The sequence below is a fragment of the Mastacembelus armatus genome, chromosome 21 (assembly GCF_900324485.2).
Source record: "Mastacembelus armatus chromosome 21, fMasArm1.2, whole genome shotgun sequence".
Lineage (NCBI taxonomy): Eukaryota > Metazoa > Chordata > Actinopteri > Synbranchiformes > Mastacembelidae > Mastacembelus > Mastacembelus armatus.
In genome coordinates, this window is record NC_046653.1 from 20,524,115 (window position 1) to 20,547,402 (window position 23,288).

A 23,288-nucleotide genomic window follows, 5' to 3' on the forward strand; every position below is an offset into this window, starting at 1 on the left:
AATAAATATATTGTATATTAAATATATTTTATAAAAAATATATTCAATATATTTTGTCCTAAGGTTCAAAGGGCTCAACATGGAAATGAATCTGTCTAATCTGTTTTCCAGCTGATGGAGCACTCATCCTAGTTAATGATCAACTTATTGCAAATTTCTTTACCTATAACATGGACTATTGACTATATATTGATTAGGCTTAACATGCATCTATGCACTCATCTGAATGTATACGAAGACAAAAACATTCAGAACATTCAACCTGTTTCTAGTGATGGACAGTCTCCTCTCCTCTGCACTTAGAAACAAACTGCTGCAGAGTCGTCTCCCCTCCACTGGCCCTCATAATTGGAAAACCACAGTCAGCAAAATAAACTGTGGGCATTTTTTCCCATGAAGGAAGCACCATGATTGGTAGCCCTCAGGTATTTGGCTGCTTTGTCTAACAGGGGATTCCAGCCATTATTGGACCTGACTAATTAGTGGAGCCATGTTTTGGCGTCATTAAATGTAATCACCACATTCTTTAAAACCCAACGCCCATTGCTGGGCACAGGAATGTGGAATTTTAAAGACTCTGATGGTCACAGTTACTGACCAAAGACAATTGTTTGAAAAGATGCCACCACAAACAGCCGCTTTTATCTTGGTGGCTGTGGGGCCTTTTGAGGAACATTATGTTAGAGGTCATGTTTGTAGAGATAATGATTGGTGCTCTCTGGTTTTGACCCTGCTCTGAGGGGTCACGATGGAGCACAACTTCCTCAACAGTGTGGAGTGGTGCTTTATGGACCTCAACCTGACAGGAGCTACAGACTAAAGACAACATTTCTTCGGTAAACTTTGCAGGTATTTATTTGTACTTGGCACTATTTCATTACACCCTACCAGTACCTGCACCTTACTGCTCTCACTGATGATCGATTGGTCAAATTCCATTTGGTTGCAGCCGGGCCAAGCTGAAATAGTGACCTGACATGCCAATCAGTTGGTACCAGGTTACAGTCAATGCTGCCCGACTACAGGACAGGGTCCAGTCCAAGACAAGTCTCAAGCTTTTATAAGAAAATGTGTTTATATGAAAATGTTTCTGAATGCTGAACACTAAAATCATGTAACACTGGGCTATTTTCTAGTCAAAGCTGTAGTTTTATAGCTGAAACTATTTAATTTAAAGGCCTAATAAATAACTATGTCTTCCACATTTTTTATCTACACAAGTGCATTAGTTCTGTAATACTGATCGGAACAAATTCCACTTATATTCTTCAGTTCTACAGTACATTTACTATACTAATCTCAGGCATTCAACACGATAGAAAATGAATATTTCTGCATTATTTGCTTTCTTTAAGTAATACCTGTAAGGATGTACATATCAGTCTCTACTTCCAGTGGTTTATTATTATACCCAATGAAAGTTTCTCCTTCCATCACCAAATATTTTTACTGACGAGCGTCCGTGAGTCTGCGACACCTCCGTCCTTCTCCACACAGCAGCAACTTAATCCCTAACTGGTGGAGACTGTCCCCAGGCTCTCCACACACTCCTCACCCCAGTCCTTTCTCTTCCCATGACCTTTGACCTCACCAGGAAAATGATGAAGGAGGGAGGTTGGAAGCTTCATCCAGTCAAGATTAAATCACCTAATGCAAAGAGATGTAAAACAAAGAAGAACAATAAATATCAAAGAACTGATGACAGATAAATAGAAAGTGAATTGTGGTGATCAATAACAGATGTAAGACTAACACAATAGAAGAACAGAAATCAGACAGCAAATAAAGAACAGCAACTCATGAGTTTTGTTTTTGTATAAATGTCAGAATATTATGATTTTTCATGAATCTGAATTAAAATCAAGGACAACAGAACAAGCAAATATTGAGATAAATATGAACAAAATGAACAGAAGAGATAAAGATCCATCGGTCAAACACAAACAAAAATGAATGACCACAAAAACAAGAAAATCCATCCACATCAAAACAATACACACGGTTTTGAAGCAGCCTGTATGACTGAAAGTGCAGTGGTCGAGCTCAGCACTGAGCAGAGATGCACTGAACACAGTTTGCTGTGACTCTCACACTCTGCCTCACCTCCGGTGGCCTACTTCCCTGCAGGCTCCTGCGCCTTTGGGCCGTTCAGGCGGGGGGAGGGATTAGAGGGGATGCTGGTGTGCAGGGCCGGGCCAGGCTGCAACAACGCCGGTGTCGCCAGAGCGATCTGCCAGGTACGCCAGGGCGGATTAGAGCCAGTGGTGCTGGCACTGGGAGAGGGGCGACGTGAGGGGATGTGCTCCACGTAGGCTTCACCTCACAGGAACAAGACTGCAGCTCTGGACAACCATGGGGAAAATGGTGACGATTGTTATTTTGAGCACAAGAACATGAAGAGCACTGACGACACAACACGCCGAGAAATACCCTTAAATGTCTCAACTGTTCTCTAACTCCAACAAAGAAAGAAAAATCAACCAGGACCAGGTCCGAGATCATGTTTGTTCTGGGAACTTTTCAATGTGTTTCTGCTGCACTATAGCACCATCTGGTGCCATGTGGTACTGGTACTGAAGGGTGTGTGAAGATGATCAAGACTCATCCAGGTCACAGAGGGTCTCCAGAGAAACTTAGAAAAGTCCAAGGAAAAGCAATGGAGTATTAATTGATCCCTCTTCATCTATATAGTCAATAAATCTAATGCTCCTCTACCTGAATATGAGAGTACATATTCAAGCATGTCTGAACCATGGGGCAGATATTTTAGGACAGTGGTTTCCCATTTTATTAGTCAAAAATACCGGACACAACTGAATCAGTATCTCTCTAGATCGTCACCTTCATAAAGCCCCACGCAAAATTGCAATCCTAAAGTCTCCTATTTGTGATGACACACCCATATGGATGTATTCTCTATATCTTGGTAGATATTTATATAATTATTTACATAGCTTTTAAATTGCTGAGCTTATTTCCATGCATTCCCTGCTAGCTTAAGAGCCAAAAGTACTCCTGGGTAAGACTTACTGCTCTAAGTGACTGCACCTCTACTGTGTCAAGCATGTCAAGATACCCACACTAATGTATCTGTATTAGATACTGTGGCTCTATAAAGAACATATTTTAATTACAAATATAAAATGTACAAATAGTTTAGAAAGTTTGTTTAAAAACATATTTTAAAGGTCGCACCCCCTTCATGCACAAAGCGCTAAATTACAGGCATATGTGTAATTTAGACAACTTAATAAAATATATAAAAATCTTTAAGGACACGCTGATTTGTTTTGCAGATTTCCTCATGGGTACTGATGCGTTATACTACTCTCTGTGTCGATTGGTCGATGATGACATCACCTCTGCACGGATGCGAGGAGACTTTGCCATGAAGACCAGCCTGTACTATTCTTGGATGTGCCTGTATGGAGACCACACAGGCAGACTGACACATGTTTAAGTGTTAAAACTGTATAGAGAAGCAGGTATTTTCAGACTGAGCTGAAACAAGAGGCTCATCAGGATTTCCCTGGACACAGAGCAGCCTTACGCACCTCAGCGAACAGCTCTGACACATACTGATACTGTTTCAACCAGTTCTGAAACACTATCTATATTTTTTCATTTTGAGATAAGTTCATAACCCAGGTGCACCTATTTATGATGATAAGATCACGAGATGTGGGAATCTTATTCACATTAAACTGCTGACATCAAGTTTCAACACAAGAGGGTAGCAGTGTATTCCATTAAAGCACATCACACTAGTATATTCTATCACACAGACTCTTTACCCTGGGTGGATATTATTCTCTATATAAATAAATCGTATTATATGCTCACATCCATGTTCAAACAAATATTGTTGTTGTGAGTAAAGGTCTATGGGTAAATAAAATGGAGAATCACACTGGGTAAGTCCCTTGTGGTAGTGGTGTGTAGCACAGATGAAATGGAAATATTTTTATTGAATAATGTTTCTGTACAGTTATGTGACTGGTCCTTTAAATGTGTAATTGCATTTACTTTAAGTATATGACCTGACACTTACAAAGCTTATATCTACATGAAAAAAGAAAAAAAAAAAAAAACACAAATACATGAGAACATAAATACAGTTAGAGCTGTTTATACTGTCACTGGCCTGTAGTTTGACTATCAGACACCAGTGGGCAGGGTAGAGCTGTTTAGACTGTCTCAGCCCTGAAGTCTGTCCTCCCTGCTAAGAGCAGGTCCCCTCAGTCACAACCACTGATCAGATATAAAATTCTTGATCATCTTCGGCCTTGTCTGTCTCTTCAACTGGCACACTAATAATGCTGCAGCTGTCTGACTGGTTTATGGAAACATCACTCAGGGAAGGAGCAGCACTTGTGTTCACACTGGTGTTTTGCACACGAGACCCCATGAAGCTGGAGGGAGTGCTGTTTGTGGAGAAGCTGTTTGGAGTACGGCCCAGTGTGGCTGCCTTATAGGCGTCCTCTGGGATGCCAGGGGAGAGGGAGGATCTGATGTCTTCTGGTGGTGCCGATAACGGCCGTGAAGTCTGTGGGAGGCTGGATTTGATGTACGCAGACACCACTGTGAGGTCCATGCTGCCTGGATTTACTTTGTCCCCTGTGTCCACATCTGTCTCCTCTGCCCCGATCAGAGCATCCACGTTCAGCCGGAAGGGTGGGATGAGGGAGGAGCTCCTGTTAAGGGAGTGGCACCTTAGGTGGGGGCTGGGAGAAGGCCCAGGGGAGGAGCAGGTAGAGTGGGAGCTGGCAGAACCCAGGTTAGGTAGAGAGAAGAGGGAGCTGGACCAATGTCCCCCCCACTGAGCCTTCCAGCTTTCTGTATTGTGTCGGTCAGGCCAGAGCTCATGCTCATCCAGCTCCTCACAGGCCAGAGGGAGGGAGCAATGGGAGGTCTGGTGGACTCTGGGACAGGACGTCATCCTGTGATGGTACCGACGGTTCCTGTAAGAGGCAGTGTTGCGGGTGAATGTGGATGGAGCCGAGGCTGATTCAGTGACAGTGGATGATATATGGCAGGAATCTTGTCTGTGTTTGAAGTGTGCACCTTGGACCTGACCAAGAAAAAAAAAAAAAAGAAAACGAGTGAGGATATCAGATGCTGTTTTATCAGAAGTGCACCATAAAAAACCGAAATTCAAGAAAGGCAGAACATTTTATTTTAACCTTAGTTTTTTTCTTATGAACTTTAAAAAAAAAAATCTTGCAAAGCATAATTGGCATCCCATTATTAGATTTATTTCCGAGCTTGAATTGTGGGTGGCATTTCGGATGGAATCAGGCTACAGCTGACAAGTCTGAAAAGTAAATTACTACGCTCCTGTTCCAGACATCCCTCAAGAAAAGATGTAGCTGTAAAAAAAAAAAAAAAAAAAAAAAGTCTATAAAACTAGAGCTGGAAGCATGTTGTGGCATTTGTGAAGACAAAACTGTGCTTTGTTTGAGGTTTTTTAAGTTCAGTCAGTTTAATAAATTGTTTGTCTGATATTTGTAGAGGGGGAATTGTTGCAGTGTAAGAGAACAAAGCAACTCTCCCATCTTGCAGGCTCTATGTGGTGAAATATGAGGTCACAGGGGATACAAACAAAGGAGGTACATATTCCAGACTGTTAACCCTCTTTCTGAGCGTTCCTCACGCAACATGCAGGCAGCAAAGTGAAGGAGGAAGGGGTACAAGGGAACCCCAGGGTTTACAAAAGCCTCCACACGCCCCCTGTTCTCGCTCAGCCCCTTTATGAATCAAACCAACAGCTGGAGAAGACATCAGCATCTGGAGGAGCCTCGCGTGTATCACACCTCCATTTATGGACCCAAAATGTTGCCAAACAGGAACTGCTGTTCACAAAATCTGTGCTCTAGTGCAAATCTACAGTGTGATTATCATCCACAAAATAACAGGTCTGGAAATGTATGAAGCAAAATTCCCCTGTTCTGACATAAATGTTGCAAATGTTGTTTTAAACATGTAAGGCAGCTGCGACAGTATCCATTTCATTGCTCTCTCAGTTCAGCTTCTCTCTGTACATATTGAAATGCAGTGGGTCCCTCTTCCTCTCAGAGCTGATAGCTTTTCCATGTTTCTGTTCTAATGTCCGCTCAGTACAAGCAGAAGCAATAACTTTCCACACAGCAGCCCCAGGACAATTACTTCCAAGTACAAGGGGATGGAGGGGAGTTTTCCATATGTTCCGATTCAAAAACAATAAATATAATGGAAGTAAATCTGGACGTTTCTTGAGGAGGAGAGCGGAGCTGTGATTTACCACATCCTACTGTTCCTATAAAATGCACATAAATTAGACTTCACATTTATTACCCTCAATACTGCTGAGACAAGCAGTTCATTTATCAAGAGATAGAAAATCTTCATTCGTCATTTAAGCGACTTATTCAGAAATAATGCAAAACATGTTATTTCAAATGTGACAAACCTTCTGCTCTGTTATATGTGAAAATATAGATTTTATATAAATATAAATTGAATATTTTTAGGTTTCGATGGTTGGTCAGACTAAATTAATTTATTAACATGTCACAATGAACTTCAGGAAGTAATATCCTGGCTCAACACTTTGTATTTGTATTAGCCATATATCTACTGATGTGGACGGATATACATATATAGTCTATTCTGTTATGCAGCTTAAGTTATTGTGAATAATTTTAAAATATCACCTCTTTAATTTCATTTAATATGACTTCATATCATTTAAATAGTTTTTACTTTTGGGGCTCAATCAAAGAAAGTAAAAAATATACATCTCCCACACAAAACGCCAAAGAAGAGCATGAAAATATTATAGTGTGAGCTCCCTGAGCAGAATCTCTCTATTTATAGCAGCAGAGTGCAGCTCATCAGGGAAAGAGCTCGTTAAGGAGACACCTGCTCCGTAAACGAGAGGCTAACAATCAGACCAGCACCCTCATCATCTGAAGTATGAGTAGAGAAACATTAGAGCAGAAATATTAGAATAAATAAATATAATACATATTCATTTGTGTCAGTTTTGTTGTCGTCTTCAGCATATGATAATGATAATAATAATGACTCGAGCTTTTGACCCTTTTGCGCTGTCTCCTGTTCTCATGTGCTTGTGTGTGTATCAGAGTCAAACTGTAAAACAAAGCCCTTGTGTTCTCTCTCTCTGCTCAATCTCTGAAATTGTTTTTATTTTTTATAAAGCACCTCTCCCCCCTCTTCTTCTCTCTCTACACCCCATTTCATCCTGCTTATCTTTCTCTCACTCCCTTATTCACTTTGTCCTTCTTCTTCTTTGCTGTCTACAGCTGAGAGAGGTCAAAGCAGGACGAGTTAGTGTGTGTTGTTATCCCAAAGATGTTGCAGGTTGGCTGCACACACTTATTTACTCTTTCTGTGCATGTTTGGGTGAAAGCTTCCATCTGGTAATACGACATGACAGGATGTGTCCTGTTTTCTGTGAGGACAACATGCCGCAGTGCTGGTAGGGGGTACCGAGTAATGAGGTTGTTGACATGGCTATGATCAGACCCTTACTCTTGTAAGCATCAGTAATCTCAGGATAACCCAGGTCAGCTGAAGATCTGACCTCAGCGAACCAAAGACAGCACAACTGCCCACTAATCATCAACTACACCAATGCAGAAGCAAGACATGGAGTTAATGAAGTTAAATGTATTTCTTCATCTATTCAGCACTTTGGCTGTTGCTGGTAGTGGATTGCATTTAAAATGCAATTAGTGGATTATTTAAAAAAAAAAAAAAAAAAAAAAGTTGTTAGCTACAGCACTACAGTTCAAAATAGGCTACAACAACAGAGGGACACCACAGACCCTAAGGATAATAGGATACTGAAGCCTGAGGAGTTATTTTGGGCATAGACAACTTTAGGCGAATGACAGCTGGAGGACTTTCAAGCTTAGATTGGATGGACATAAAACTGTCTCTCTCAATCATTGGTACAAAGTATGAGCAAGAAAATATTTGGTTCTTTGACCCAAAGTTGCAGGCACAGCCCTACAACAGTGGTTTAAACCAGCTGATGTTCAGATCCTGGGAGGATTTTGGATGAATTCAGAAACTGTGGTGCAATTTTATTCCCAGCTGCAATGGCAAACGTTCTGAAACTGCTACAGCTTTGATTTGTTCTTCTCCATAGAGACCCAAGGGTGTCATAACATTTAGAGACTTACTAATAAATCGCCTGAACTGATATTATTTATTGCAGATTAATTCCTATTGGTTGATATTTTGTCCGATGAGTGACAAGAAAACAGCGTCACACTCTCACACTCTGAACTAAATGAAGACTTTAAAAGAGGAAACACACAAGGTGACCAGGAGCTTCTCAGCTTGTTAACTGCTGCATGTGTCATTGTGCTGCACATGACCTCAGGCCAAGTGGCACTTCAGCATCATGCATATGGTCCATTGTCATGATAGATTAGTTTAGTGGTTCCCACAGTGCTGTTCCAATCCCAGTAATGGACTGCATCTTAATCGGATTGAACTTTCAAGAGTATTTATCTCCTACTACATGGACACACATCTGCTCTGAAACTGATACCAACCAAACCAGGCCCTTTTGTGTGTGTGCTCCTTTGCACACATTCTCTAATCGCATACATGTACATCCTTGTGTTTTTGTTGTGAAACAGACATGTACATGTAAGCTTGTTACAGGCTGGATTAAAGCTGTAGGGTGATGACACATTTATCGTTGGAGAGATGCATTAAAGGCTCCTACAAATCAAAACAGTCAAATTTGCCAAACTGTATGTGGTTGTTATTTTTGGATGCAGAACCTCTTTTACGTCCCTCTTGCAACCTTGCTGTTTTTCTTGATTTCTCTCTTTTCCCTTATCTTTTACTCAATCTATGAAACTGCCTTTTTCCTGTTTTTATTGTGCACAACCATGAATACAGACTGAAGACTGTGCAAACAAACTGCAGAGCCTACATTGTCCAGCCTGAGATAGTTATCATGGGCTTACAATGCAATTAGGCTTCATATGTAAACATTGTTATTTTAATAACAGAAAGCAATACATCCACATGAAGCAAAACATAATAGTAAAACAATAAAGACCACACAGTTGCACCATTTAGACCAAAAATGAATCACTTGATTTTCAGCCAATAGCCTAAATCAGCTGAGGCCAAGACATGAATCAAACCCCCCCATCAGTATAATCTGGGTAACATAAATTTAACACTAATCTGTATTGTACATAAGCACAAACTGCAGCAACAAAACACACACTCACCTGTAGGAGAATCTTATTTCCATCATAGTCCTCCGTCTGCCAGCGCACCTCACTGATTGGGCTGCAGGGTTGTGGCAGCAGGGGCACCAGTGCTCCAACGTCCCGTACCCTCACCTCCATCACCGCTGACTCCAACACCACTGGATTCTGACCTCGTGGGAGCCTCTTAAATGACAGCTGGATCTCCATATCTGGGTTGGAGTACACCACAAAGAAGCAAAAGTCCTCCTTCTTCTGTGCTACCCTCCTCTGAAGCAGCAGCTTGTACAGCCGCACCATGTCAACGTAATTTTCATATTGGCAATAAATAGTAAATCGCACTATTTCTTTCCCATAATGGACCTGGCGCACAGCCCAGAGTGGTGTACCAGGAGACAGGGTGAAAAAGTCCTGACTGCATGGTGTCAGGGGTAGCATCCGCCGGCCATTACTGACTTTTTCAGTGTGGTGGTAGCGCCAAGGAGGCCTCTGCAGGGTGCGGTGCAGCGTCAGTATTTGCTCGTCGCTGCCACAAGCCTCCTGGAGGAAGAGGATGACCGCCAATGCTGGCTGACTGCTCACTGCCGGGCTGCCATTGTGATGGTGCCTGGGCCAGGCCCGCTCTGACACTCTGAAGAGCTGCAGCTCAGGGTGAACCCACGCCAGCACAGCATCAGCAGCACGCTGCAGGAACTTGCCCTCGCCAGGGTCAGCGATGAGATGGACGCTGACGAGGAAAGGATCCTGGAGGTCGCCCATGGATAACTCACCTTCACATACAACAGGAGGAGGAAGAAAACAGAAAAGCCAATGAATGTGAGAAAACAAAGTAACAGTAAGACAGGCACGCTTTCATACAATTCCTCTTCTTGATTTGTTTAGACAAGGTTTGGAAAAGGTCCTGCTTATGGCAGAGATATTAGGGTTAAGTTGTGGTTGAGGTTAAGCAACTAAAACGGTGAGAGAGTAAGATCATGATAAAACATTAAATGTAGGTTTATGACTGCATGAAATGTGAATGTGCTATTTGCACATCCATAACCTTAAACCGAACACCCTCACTGTTTTTCCTCTACTGAGACTGAAAGTTGACACGAGACATAAATGTCATGGGATGCTGGCGCTTTTCTCTGCAGTATTTTCTTTCATTATTTCTCCTTTTTCCTTTATCTCTTTAAGGTTTTCTCTTTCCCTCCCTCTTTCCATTTTCCCACAGATCTCTCACTCCTGTCTTTCCCCATTACATTCATCCACATCTAACTCCATCTTTCTTCCAATTTTGAGGTTTACCTAGCCCTCCCCCTCCTCACCAGCAGACCCATGTGGAGCAGGGCTCCTCTGTGGAGGTTCATTAGTGCCATTAGGAGGTCATTACTGAAGCCAAGAGGAATGTTTCACACCACAGCAGAAGCCTCATCCTGAACCCCTGGTCTGGAAAAGTTCAGCACCCCGGCACAGGTGTTGCCAAACTACTTTGATAAAACTCCTAAAAAAGCAGCCATATTTATCCTGTTTTCATTTTTGCATGTTACACACATGTGCATGTACCACACACACAGTATCCCCCCCCCCCTTTTTTTTTGTGAGCATTTTTCCTGCGGTCTTTATCTGACTTCTCGGGGGACATGTCCCATTTCACTTGTGCTTTGAGGCCATTTGGGAAAGGACACTCAGTCTGTCTCTGGCACAGCAAACTCTTTGACTGGTGCCAGAATCCCTCCATGAAACAGAGAGGCCAAACAGGGACAGGTTCAGTCTCCGGAGTCCCACTGACCTTTGCAAAAGGACAGTTTCTACTTGACCAAATCAGTGACATTTTCTAAATGTTAACATCAGGTTACAACATTGCTAAAAGGTGACCATTAGCAGTGTAACAACAGTCAGCTCAGGGCCCAGAATGATACACAAGACAGATTTCATGATTCAATACACTTAAACATTTTTTTATTATTTTAATTAGTTTAAGTCCTATAACAAAATTAATATCTGGAAAAGCTTTTTTGTTTTTTTTTTTATGTCCTAGTTTCTGTCTTTAAAGACTGTAAGTGAACACGGTTCAATCACCTCCTCTGGATTTTAATGTGTGTCAGTAAAAACAACTACGACCTTTTGGAAGTGAAAGCTTTGAAACAAACAGCCCTACAATTCATATAAGGAAAGTCCCTGCAGCAAAACAGTTTTTAAGGGGGAGAAAATGGAAGAAACATTAAGATGAGCAACATAGAAGGAATCCCTGAGCCCAGACGGACAGGGAGCAGTGACTGCTGCAGCAATCATAGAAACAGCAAAGTTTAAAAATGGAAAATCAGGATGAGACGATTAGGGGGTCCCAGACATGTTACAGGCATTCAGGTAGAAGCATTTCCTAAAATTTGAAGTTATTAGGATTATTATTTATTATTATTAGACAGTTTCCAGGACTTATATGTAAAACTTTACTACTAATGGACAAAATCTATTTCGACCAGCATGTCGCTCAAATCTCTCTCTCTTTTTGATTTTTTTTTAAAACCTCTACCAAGTGTCTTCTCCTGGTTGAGTTTGTCTGAAGAGATAAAGACAATCCACTGCAGGTTTAAGCTCGATGTCAGAGCACAGGCCTGATCCCATTAGAATCAATGCCTGTCTCTCTGTCATGTAGCTGCCATCAAGACACCAAACACAAGGATGATAAGGATCTTTAAGGGTACTTACTGTACGGCACATACACAGTCCCACTGCACACAGTTCTCACAGCCTCCCCTTGTCAGAATCCAAAATAGGCTGAAAGCAGAAACCTTTGGCCAAACTCTCCTGCCTCATAAACAATAAAACAACAGAGCCACAAAATAAGGCAATAACTTCAGTAACTCTTGGTCTCTGGTTTCTCTTTGTTTCAATCCAAACACCTCAGTGTTTTGCTCTTACATTTAATTTCCATCCCACTATTTTTAGTCTATTTTTTCATGTGTTTATCTGTTTGTCCCTGTCAGTTTTCTTTCACTGCCTCTCCTCTGCACTCCTTCATCTGATGTCTCTTTTGTCCAAAGTCCTGGGAGTCGGCAACTAAAATTACTCAGGGATTAAATAAGAATCTAAGTTTGAGTCTGGATCGAGGCCACAGAATCAGTATCTATCTCTTTGGCAGCTCCCGTCTATACTCAGACTACTGCTTGGAACACACGGACGACTGGGAGCCAACTGGATGTTAAAAAAAAATCATAGCAGACGCTTGAATCTTAATCAATTTCATTCTTCACCTTTGACAACGCTATATCCAACATTCATAGACACACAAGCAACTAAATCAGCTACACAACACATTTTAAGCACTAGCTGACTTGTGTCTGGAGCACAAACAGTTTCAGAGATCTCAATCTTGTACCAGAAGCTGTTACAGGCCTCAACACTGCTGTGTCAGTAATGAAACTTATTTGTGTGCATTGTGTTGGCTGCAGAGTAAACAGCCTAACCTGGGAAATATATACATTTAAAAACAATTGTGTGATACTGTTTCTCAGAAGAATCTGATTAAATCATCCTTTAGTGCATTTCTGTGTGCTTTAATTCTGTTAATGAATCACTTGATGCTGTTATTCAGCCCCCACTGATATAAAGACTGCCTTACTAAAACCTGGCTTTTAAACTTGTTTAGTTTGAAATGTAAATTCAGAGGATTCACAGATGCATCTGTCACAAATATAACAGAAAATCCACTCAACAGCCACACAAGGTACAAAGTTGTATCTTTTGGCTACAGCTCAATAAAACTTGTACCTTCAGCCTGAGTCTTTCCTCTAGTATTAAGGGTTAATGGGGTCCTGGCACCAAGAAGACTAAATTAGAGATTAAGACCCCCCCCCCCCCAGACCTTTGCAGGGAATGAAGGGGGTTTGTGTTTCAGGCTCTGGAGGAGTGTGTCTCTAAGCTTTTAATCCACTCCGGTCTTCAAACTGACACTGATGTTTTGACTCGACTGACTACATACACAGTCATGCATGTGCATAATTATCCTCAACACACACACACACAATCAATTTGCTAATTTATAGACAGGCCTGTCTTTTCTAATTCTCAGCGACTTTTACCTTCACCCTGTGTTTAAGTGTTAACCGGCAACACATGCTCGCCGCCAAATGCACGGATGACGACGCGAGATAAAACAACGCGCCTTCCACTGGCCCCTGCACATATGAGAGTGATTAGCAGTAAAAACTGAACGAAGGTCTCGGAGCATGTTTTTGTGTGTCAGTGTGTGTGTAGAAGTACTGCAGTCAGAGCTTTTGCTAGCTTGGCCCTCAGTGTAAGTCAAAACAACTAAAGGAGGAAATTCAAGATGGGGGCCCCTTTTGTCATCTGGTAAAAAGAAACTCATACGTCAGTCTGACTGGTGCCAAGGAAATTAAAATGTAAAGTCCTGACTATATTATAAAGTCCAGTATTTCAAAGCAAAGAGAATTTTATTCTGATTCAACCTGTGCCCAGTTACCTTTTCTGGATTAGCTGTATGTGGTCAGAGTTTGTAAAAGAACAAACAACTATCTGATCCTGCTAACAAGCATTATCTGTTAAGGCACAATCCTGTGTGCCATACACATGTTTTCCAACATCTGGGCCTTGGACCAACACGGCACCACAAGGAAACAATATAATTCGGCAAAAAAAAAAAAAAAAGCTGAATAATATTTATCTGTATATGCTGTATTTAAGCACTGTTGCACAATTATCATTCCTTTATTACACCCCAACAACACTTATTGATTTGTTTTTAAATTGGAGAGGCCGACCTATATTTCTTACTAACAACGAAACGCAGAGTAAATAGCTTCTATTTTCATTTTTTAACCCTTGCCCAACCTCTTCTTGGCTCCGTCTTCATATTTAACTCATATGAGATCATGTCTGAACCAAAATGCATATGATGCACATGATAAATAATGCAGGACTTTTATCTTCAGGAGGAACCAGGAAAACTGGGGCGTGTGTCATAGTCAGGGTTGGAAAGTCTAAACGTATTGAGAGACAAACTAACACCTTATTAGTTTTGGTCTTTTAGTGAGAAAAATATAGAACAACACCATTCCCATTCTTTGAGCGTTTCTTGTATAACAGAGACAGACACATTAAAGTGATTTATTGCCTTCTTTTAAGATGCAAGCTAAAATTAAAAGTTTCTGTTGGGGTCTGTTTGTCAGCTGCATCTCACATGTTCACTCAACATACATGAGGAAAACTGCAAGTCTGCATTTCTGCGCATATTAAACTCCGGTAAATTACACTGCCGACGTTGACACAGCTAATGTGAACAAGCTTGTTTACTTTGTCGTCTAGAAGACACAAAGGAACATGGTAAGGTGTTTTTTTGCTCGATATCACTCCTAAAGTGCAACATAAGCAGGATCTAAAAATAAAGGGAATTGCACGCTTCCTTTCTCAGAGAAAATTACACTAAGGTCTCTGTAAGTTAATGTTGCCAAGCCTAAAGTTTCACACAACATAAAAGTAATCAGGGCATAATGAGGAGCCACTTCTCTTGACCTTAAAGCTTTAGACTGATTAGACAGACTGTTGCTTAGTGAGCAGACCAAAGTGAGTCAACAGAGCCAGTCCCAGTTCATGACTGTCAGTTGACGTTCGCCGTCTGAACAGACCTGCGACAAAGCAGCTTGGCTTAGGAGACGGATAAAAGGCTGAAGAGGTGATGATATGATGATCCTATTTAAGTCTCTTTCACTCAGCCACTAAACATGAAACACACTCTGTAAGTACTTGAACAGCGACATACACTATTTGTTTGGGGTTTGTCTCTTTACTGCAGATTTGAAATAAACTGAACCGATGAGTTTTTTGAGAAGACCAGACTCACCAGAGAACTAAAATCAGCGGACTATGTAGAAAGAGGGCTGCAGTTCTTACACTGTTCGCTTGATGAAGATGTAAACACTCTCAGACAAAGCTGACTTCAACTTGAGGTCATCGTGAAATAAAATGAATCCATGGAAAACTAACCAGATCTTCCATGCATCAGTTATTCTTTTAAGACACCCAATTCAAAACAGACCATCAGAACCCACACTCTCCTTCCCACACCAAAAAAACCCCACATTTTATTCCTCTTATGATGATGATGATAATGATGAGGCACCACCTTTAAAGCACCTGGGTATTAGACATTAGACAGACACATATACATGAGGCTGGCAGTGATAAAATAGAGGCCAGCTCAGATCTCATTAGACTAAAACAGTAAATTAAACTACTCCAAACTGAAGGTGCGACTAACTTCTACTTCTCATCACTTCATTCTAAATGCGCTGCCGTGCAGAGCCAAAACAACAAGACATATTCCATTGTGCAAGTACTTGCAGACTTGCAGTGAGCACACACTAACTCATTATCATGATGGGCCCACAACAAGGCTGACACACAAACTGCTTCAATTAAACCATTAACAAACAGCCGACTGCAGCATATTCAGCAACAATCTCATCCTCATGGCCCAAACCTCACTTCGGAGGACGCACATTTGGAAACACTTAACCCAAGCTGCCTTATAGCAGAGCCTGGATCTTATACTGTATACCATGCTCAGCAACAGAGAAAGCACTGGGAGTGTGTGTGTGTGTGTGTGTGTGTGTGTACGTGTGTGTGTTTGCTGAGCTGTTACGGGTGGTCCTTCATCCATCAGGTGCTACTCAAACCGACTGTGCTGAAAGCACCTTGGCTGAAATCACTGCGAGTGGCTTGGCATGTAAAAGGATACTTAGCACCGTCCATCTTGCACAGACTAGTGCGTCGTGTTCCCGAGAGTCTGAGTGTGAACATTAGTCTGGGACAAAGAGGCAGTGAACATCCACATCCCTCTAACCAGCACAGGTGTAATAATAGGCCACACCCCCTGTTCCTCAGAAAGATGTACGTAACAACTCGAGCACGAGAGAGAGACAAACATACATGCTCAAGCTGAGTCTGCAGCTGTGTGTTAAGGGCTAGCAGCCCAGCTTTGGACCTGTGCATGTATCTCACATGCATCTAATCAAAAATGTTTCCTAGGTTTCTAAAGTCTGTCAGGACAACACAGAGAAAGCTGAAGAATATATTCAGTGGTCACATCTAGGAAAGTGATCTCTACTGTAACACTCACAGCAGCTTCTGCTCTTTATTAGTGAATCATGCATTGTAAACACACAACTGCATGGGACTAGTCTCTGACTCAGTAATGAGACAAGGAGAAACAGAAGTTACTTGTTACTTGTCACTTGTAAAAACTTAAATCTAGATGTATAAAAATACAACGTATAGCACCTGTATCGATCTAATCCAGTTTATATTTGTAAATCTGCTGCTGGTATGAGTTGTACATGTCCGCATCACATTCAGCTGTTTTAATTGCTACTCAAAACCACAGCAGACCTTGAATGATTTTAAGGAAGTACATTTTTATAGGTTCCGGTAGTTTTGCCAGTGAATATTCAATCCGTTGGCAGGAATACAACAGTGTGGCTCAGGTACAAATTTCAGGAGAGTTGAGGTGCAGTAACTTGCATGTACAGTACATATGTTCCTGGTTCTGCTAATCTGCTGCCTGTCTGAGCTGAAATAACAAGAGCACGGCCTCAGGCATCACTGGATGCACAGGCAGTCTGGGTGAGCCAAGTGTTTCAATTTGTGGTAAAAACACATCATTTTATCACTGACATGAACAAGCTACAATGGACGTGATGACCTGAGATACAAACATACATGTGGTATACTGCAATTTGAACTTTTCTGATGCCGGTGGTCACTGGTGAGCTGTGACCTGTGATGTCACCCCATCACTGACACTATTTACAACCAGTAGTTTTTCCAGCAACAGCTATTCGGTGTATTCACGTCTCTCTAGTGGTTTTCATTGCTACTGACCACCAGATGATTTAAATGCAGTACAGCACATGCAAATATACATCTATACATTTACTCATGCTACAAATACGCATCTTTGTCTCAGCAAGCGAACATCTGCTAGTGACAGACTGATCCCTGAAAACGTCCAGTGTCAACCTGTGACCCGCAGGCTTTTGTTAGACCACTATCAATCCTATCTTGAGCCTGTGCAGGATAAACTCTTCCTTTCTTTCTTGAGAAATAAATCAGTCTTTGTTTTGCTTTTCATTACCTGCAAAAAGTTTGAATGTCCTGAATCATGTTTTGTTTGTTATCGTTTAATCCATGTTTTTCTGTTTTGGATTTTGGTGGTTTAAATTTTCATAAGTCCACATCTGCTCATAACAAATACACTGACAGTATGTTTTTTAGCCATTCATGTGTAACAAATCATACATGTCTTTCAAGGTTGTTTACATCTCTGTTGGTAGTGTTGTGTGTGCGTGTCTTTGTGTTGTTACAGTCTGACCTCTTTGACGTTTAAAAATCTCTCCCTATCTGCTGCAAAACACATCTACTACTCTGTTACATGTATGCACATACACACACATGTACACACACACACACACACACACACACACACACACACACACACACACACACACACACACACACACGCACGAAAACACTGGGGTCAGGGTCACAGGTCACTTCAAGCTGAATGGACACTCATCTACTGTGACCAATAGAAAGTGATGAAGTGTTAGATAGTGGGACTAAGCTGAAGCCTCTTGAATCCAAACCTATTTATGTTCCATTGGTGCTGCACACACCAGCTGCAGACTGGTTTTACCTATTTCTTTTTATAGCTCCCATCTCAAAAAAGACTATCCTGTTTGAATTCCTACAGTTTCTATTACATAGGACCTAGAGAAGAGTATAACCTCGGTCACACTGTTCTGAGCTGAGGTCGGAGCTCAGGGGTTAAAACCACCTGAGTCATCAGTACCATCAGTACGCTCTCTACCAGAACCTAAACATACTTCTGTGGAAGCAGGAGACCAGGGAGACTGCATGTGTCTTTGTGAATGAACTTGTCTGTACACAAGAACGGACACAGATGCAACACTGGGGACAAAGACGAGCCGCCGCACATAGATAAGACAAATGAGTATCTTCTCCTCTTACATCTGTCGCCACAGCAGTGTGGATCCATCTGTCCAGTCCCTTCATTTATTATTGCTTAGTGTGAACCCAAGTTTGACTAAGAACCATACAAAGTCACTATCAGACAAACAACATGTCTATTTTCCAAGGCCCTTTATTCAGGACATGTTCCCCAAGAGACAATAAAGCCTTGACTTAGTTACATGGAGTCACAAATAATCACAAAATATCTTTCTGATTGTGGTCACACTTTCTGTTTGTTCATGGATCTTATCTTTTCTGACAATGTGCGTGTGCACATTTTGCTCTCACCCTGACCTCCAGTAGTCACTGAGACTAAGACAATAGTGGGCAGAAGCTCATCTGATACAACAGTGACAAAGGAAACTGAGGGGAAACCAGACTCTGCTGAATCTCTCAGTGTGTGTGATTTGTCCTACACTTCCTGACTTGTGGGTGCGGTGCGGGTGGACGAACACGGCTTCCTGCAGACCAGCTTAATGGGCTAATATTGGATATAATCCTCCCATTGTGAAAGGCCTGGAGACAGGGCAACCAGACTGGATGGGATCAAACACTCATACATTCACACAAAACTACACACACAAAGACACTACACATGCAAAGACAGGAATTAAAGCTGGAATTTGTTTGTTTATAGTAAACAGTTTGGATTTGCTTTTGTTTTAGCTTCCAAATAACTTGCACTATCCTGGATGTTTCCTCCCACCTGTCTTACTGTCTGACTGCAACACTGTTCTGCTGCTAGAGCTCAGGAATTACTCAATGAGCACTATGTTATTATTGACTAAAACAATGAGCAAACCAACTAAAATAAGAGCCAAATGTAAACCAAAGTTATTCTTCAGCCATGTGTAACAAATTACATGATTTGCTGAAATGGATTATTAGATTCCAAGAGTAGCTCCCCCATATTAGTTAATCCAAAAATCCCAGAAATCATCTGTCACTGGTGATCAAGTGCAGCAAATATCACACTGATTGCACACAGGTTTTACAGTTGGTTGTCTGCGGCAGCTACAGCATGTTTTATTTTATTTTTTGAATTCTGTCTCTTAAGGGACTGTAGTAGTGAAGTAGTGTTGGTGAATGGAAATCAGAAAAAGTTAATGGGAAAACTTTTGAACTTTTACTCTAAATTCTCCTGTAATTGCTCACAACTGTATGCCATGCAAAGAATCCTCCCTAAAATCTGCTGCAGTCCTTACGGACCACTAAGCACACACAATCCTTCCCTGTGAGTGGGTTTATTTTGTCAGTGTGTGTTAGGGAGATAAAGTCCTGGGCCTGAGCTGTGTGTGTGTGAGAGAGAGAGAGAGAGAGAGAGAGAGAGAGAGAGAGAGAGAGAGAGAGAGAGAGACTGTTAGCAAAGCTTCATGTTGCCATTGGTTTACTTACTGCTCGTTGAGGACAAGGGGCTGTAATCAGACCTGCAGTGGGCGACAGAAAAGATGGAGAAAAAAAAAGATGAGAGGTGATGTGGACATGGAGGCAGAGGGAGAAAGAAGACAAGAAACAGAGAGAGGAGACAGGAGTTTATATTACAGCATGAAGTACCATCAACACGATTTACAGGATGACACACTCGTATTTCAAATAAAGTGCCGACACCTGGCTAAACAGAAGAAAAGGTCTAAACTGGAACAGTCACTAAAAATGCAGTGGTTTCTATGTGAAGGGACAAAACAGGAAAATTTACTCAAGTGCTATTTGACATACTACTACTACCCCTATACTGTACTTAAGTAGAGTTTTCAGGTAGTTGTATTTCACTTGGATATTTCTACTTTAAATCTGGTTGTTTGAACATTTATATGGCAGGTGAACTCATTGGTTCATTTGCAAATTAAGATTTTCCATACATCTTTCAATTCCCAGTAGTATCTAAACCATCTACATGAATACTTTCTCTCTGCATCAGTTATAATAATCCACCAATATAATATATGATCTGTCACTTCTATAATAACCATTTCTTTCTTTTGAGACACGAGAAAAAAAGAAAAGCAAAAATACTGTCAGAAAAAGCTTTTAAAAAATACTTCCAAGTTGTAATCTGAAGTTATATTGAGATGCAATATCCACTCACAAACGCACTTTACAACCAGATATTATTAGTCCCACAGGAATCAGTTGACAACCAGAGAACACTGTATCTCCACACACCCTCTGCCTCTTACTCTATAAACTAATAAGGTCTCTGGAGCTGCAGGACAGCAGGAAGCAGAGGAACAAGTCTGTTTCCTGCAGCAGGAGGTTATCAATCTAACTAACAGGCATTAGTGGTTAGAGAGAGGGATGGATGGGAGTGTGGGGGGGAAGCAGAGGTGAGGAGAGAAAGGTAAAGTGCAAAGATGATGGGGCACTATAGATGGGAAACAACCAGAGGGTTCCAGCAAGATGACACAGTGAAACTGGTCCCTGCATGCACAGAGAAAAATGACAAAGTGGGGTTAGGACTCTTCGGAGTACATTTGGAAATAGCGGTATGTGCAGTTGCAGGTCTGTTTTGATGTCTCCCTTGGGTGTGTGCATTTGGCAGGACTCCCCCAGCAGTGCCGGTTAGCGTCTCGCCTCGAGTCCCCATCCTGGCCATGCTGCCCTGCTTCATCTCCATCCAAATACAATAAACAGAGTGGAGCAAAGACAGGCAGCAGCCCGGTCATGCACACGAGCTTTGACTGCAGAGTGACCTGATGGGCTCTCGAGTGAGTCAAAAGCTTGTTTCACATGAGGGGAGCTGAACTGATTCTGGTGTCTTTTATTTGATTAGGGTGGGGACTCAGGGAGGGGGAAATGGAAAGAAGAGGAATGGTGGAAAAACCAGGAGCACGGAGAGCTGATGAAGACAGAAATAAACTAAACATTAAGCAGTAAATTCTCATACCTATATGACTGTTCCAAGCACTGACTCATATGAGCATTTTATTGCCTGCCACATCTACACTCAAGATCTGGTTATGTTTGGGAAAGATCACTGTCATGGGTTAAAGAAACTGATGTTGATTGATGGTAGGAGATGGAATGTGAACTGCAACCATGAGAGGTTTATTTTTAAGAGGAGATGCTGCTATATTTCTTTTTTTGCCACCTGGGGGGGCAGCAGAACAAAGCAAACCCACAACAGTGGTGGACATGTGAGCTAATAGGTTCCTATTCATACATCCAGTGGGCACAGAGCGGCAACTGCACACATTTGGAGTCATGTTTCAGGCCACCTTATGAAGTCCAAGACTTCCAAAGACTTTCCTTTAGTCTGGACCAGGTGTTTCCCTTTCACTATGAAGTCTGTGGTTTGTGATTGAAGGTGAGATGGAGGATGGATGTGGGAGCCGAACAGGAAGTGAGGTAGAGGAGTTGGAGGATGTGACCCAATGCAGGCGGCAGCTCTGTGTTTATCAGCTGAATGTCTCTGTTTTTCTTCTCGTTTATAGTTTTTTTTTTTTTTTTCCATGAAACACACTGTCTCACACTGTTTGCGCCGATCGGTTCCAGCTCTCTGCTAATGAAATCACACAGCCCAACGTGACACTGGCTGTCAACATTAGGATAAAAAGAACAGAATTGACTTTATCACTGACATCAGTTATATCTGGTGTAAAATTGTGGTTGTTATATTGTTTATATTTCTAAGGTTTTTTGTAAATAACATATGAGCTTTGAACGTTGTCTTTTCTTTCTTCTAACCAGAGTGGAAAAACATTAATACCATACTGATTCAGGCCCCTCTAATTGTTACACAAATGTATTTATTATTAAAAATATGAATCCTAAGTATTATAAATACATGATTTTCTTGTATTTAAGATTACAAGCTTAAATGTATCAAGGTCCTATTCACTTCTAGATTTCTGTTTAAGCCATAATGAGACTTCTGGGACGTTGATGGACACATATCAGAAGACAAAAAAAAACAGACAACCAAACTGAACAACAACAGCATTCTGCCACAACACATCTGGAGATGTTGATGATTATGTCTTTACAGGGGTTGGTCTCTCACTAAAACACACACACAAACATGAAGTTCTTCACTACAACAAAGCCACATCTAGCAGTGACATACCGCAGGACAAACTGAGGGACATCTTTGTTTAGTGGCTGAAAACAGAGTGAACAACAAGTTACTGGTTGGTGAATTAAGCTCCATCCACAGTGTGGGTGTAGGCTCATTAACAAATGAGGTGGTGATTAAGACTTAACTTTCCAGGAATTAGATGTAACCCCCTCCATATGTCCTCATCAGACAGCATCAGTTTTTGTACATGAAATCCATCAATATGAACATAATAGTATATAATAGTATTTCAAGATACAGAGTATTTCATGGCTTTTGTCTAAATATTGTCTTGTATTATGTCATTTTGCAAAGTGTTAAGCAATTTGCGTATGATAAGATTTAGGACCTCAAATGATTGAACATGCCAAACTCTGTCATGTTGCCTGATTGTTACTTTTCTTAAGTATATGTCACATGATCATAGTTGTTTCTTCAGTCACTGTTTAACACCAAACTTCACTTTAAAAACAGTGGATTTAATACAGTCCTACCTAACAAGGTATAGACCCATGAGCATATTCATTTCCCACCTATGCTCACGTATACTGGCTTTATTTGTGCCCTTCGTCATATGAACAGACTTTAACAGACGCTTTGGGGCCATGCTTTGTCTGTTAAGGTTGAAAAGTTGTATTATCTAGTTTAATTATCCTATTCCCATTGAAAAACCCATAATATAGGAATAAAATCAGGCTATCGCCAACGTTAAATGCGTAACAGCTGAGTAATGGATATTAGTATTATTCAGTTTTTGGGATTTGTCTCACTCACCCTCCGGTCTCGGCCCCTGAATCCACACAGTCATCTTCAGCTGAGGTTTTCTCCATGTCAAAAGCTCGTCTGAGCAGCAGCTGGACGCATCGTTTCTCAGCCCCGACAAAAACAAATGAAGCAACAGGTTTGGACACAGTCTGGACGAGTCCCTCTCTGGCTCCTAATGAGCGTTTTTGCAG

General features: G+C 41.4%; 1 protein-coding gene across 1 annotated transcript; it reads right to left on the bottom strand.

The window, feature by feature from the left end:
* Positions 1-3,914: 3,914 nt before the first annotated feature.
* Positions 3,915-23,279, bottom strand: fam124a (family with sequence similarity 124 member A). Its single transcript, XM_026294572.1, has 4 exons — positions 23,107-23,279; positions 19,674-19,705; positions 9,264-10,012; positions 3,915-5,071 (listed from the first exon to the last, which is right to left on the bottom strand). Exons 1-4 carry the CDS (start codon positions 23,160-23,162, stop codon positions 4,256-4,258), a joined length of 1,653 nt encoding a protein of 550 aa, XP_026150357.1. The 5' UTR covers positions 23,163-23,279; the 3' UTR covers positions 3,915-4,255.
* Between the last annotated feature and the right edge of the window lie 9 nt (positions 23,280-23,288).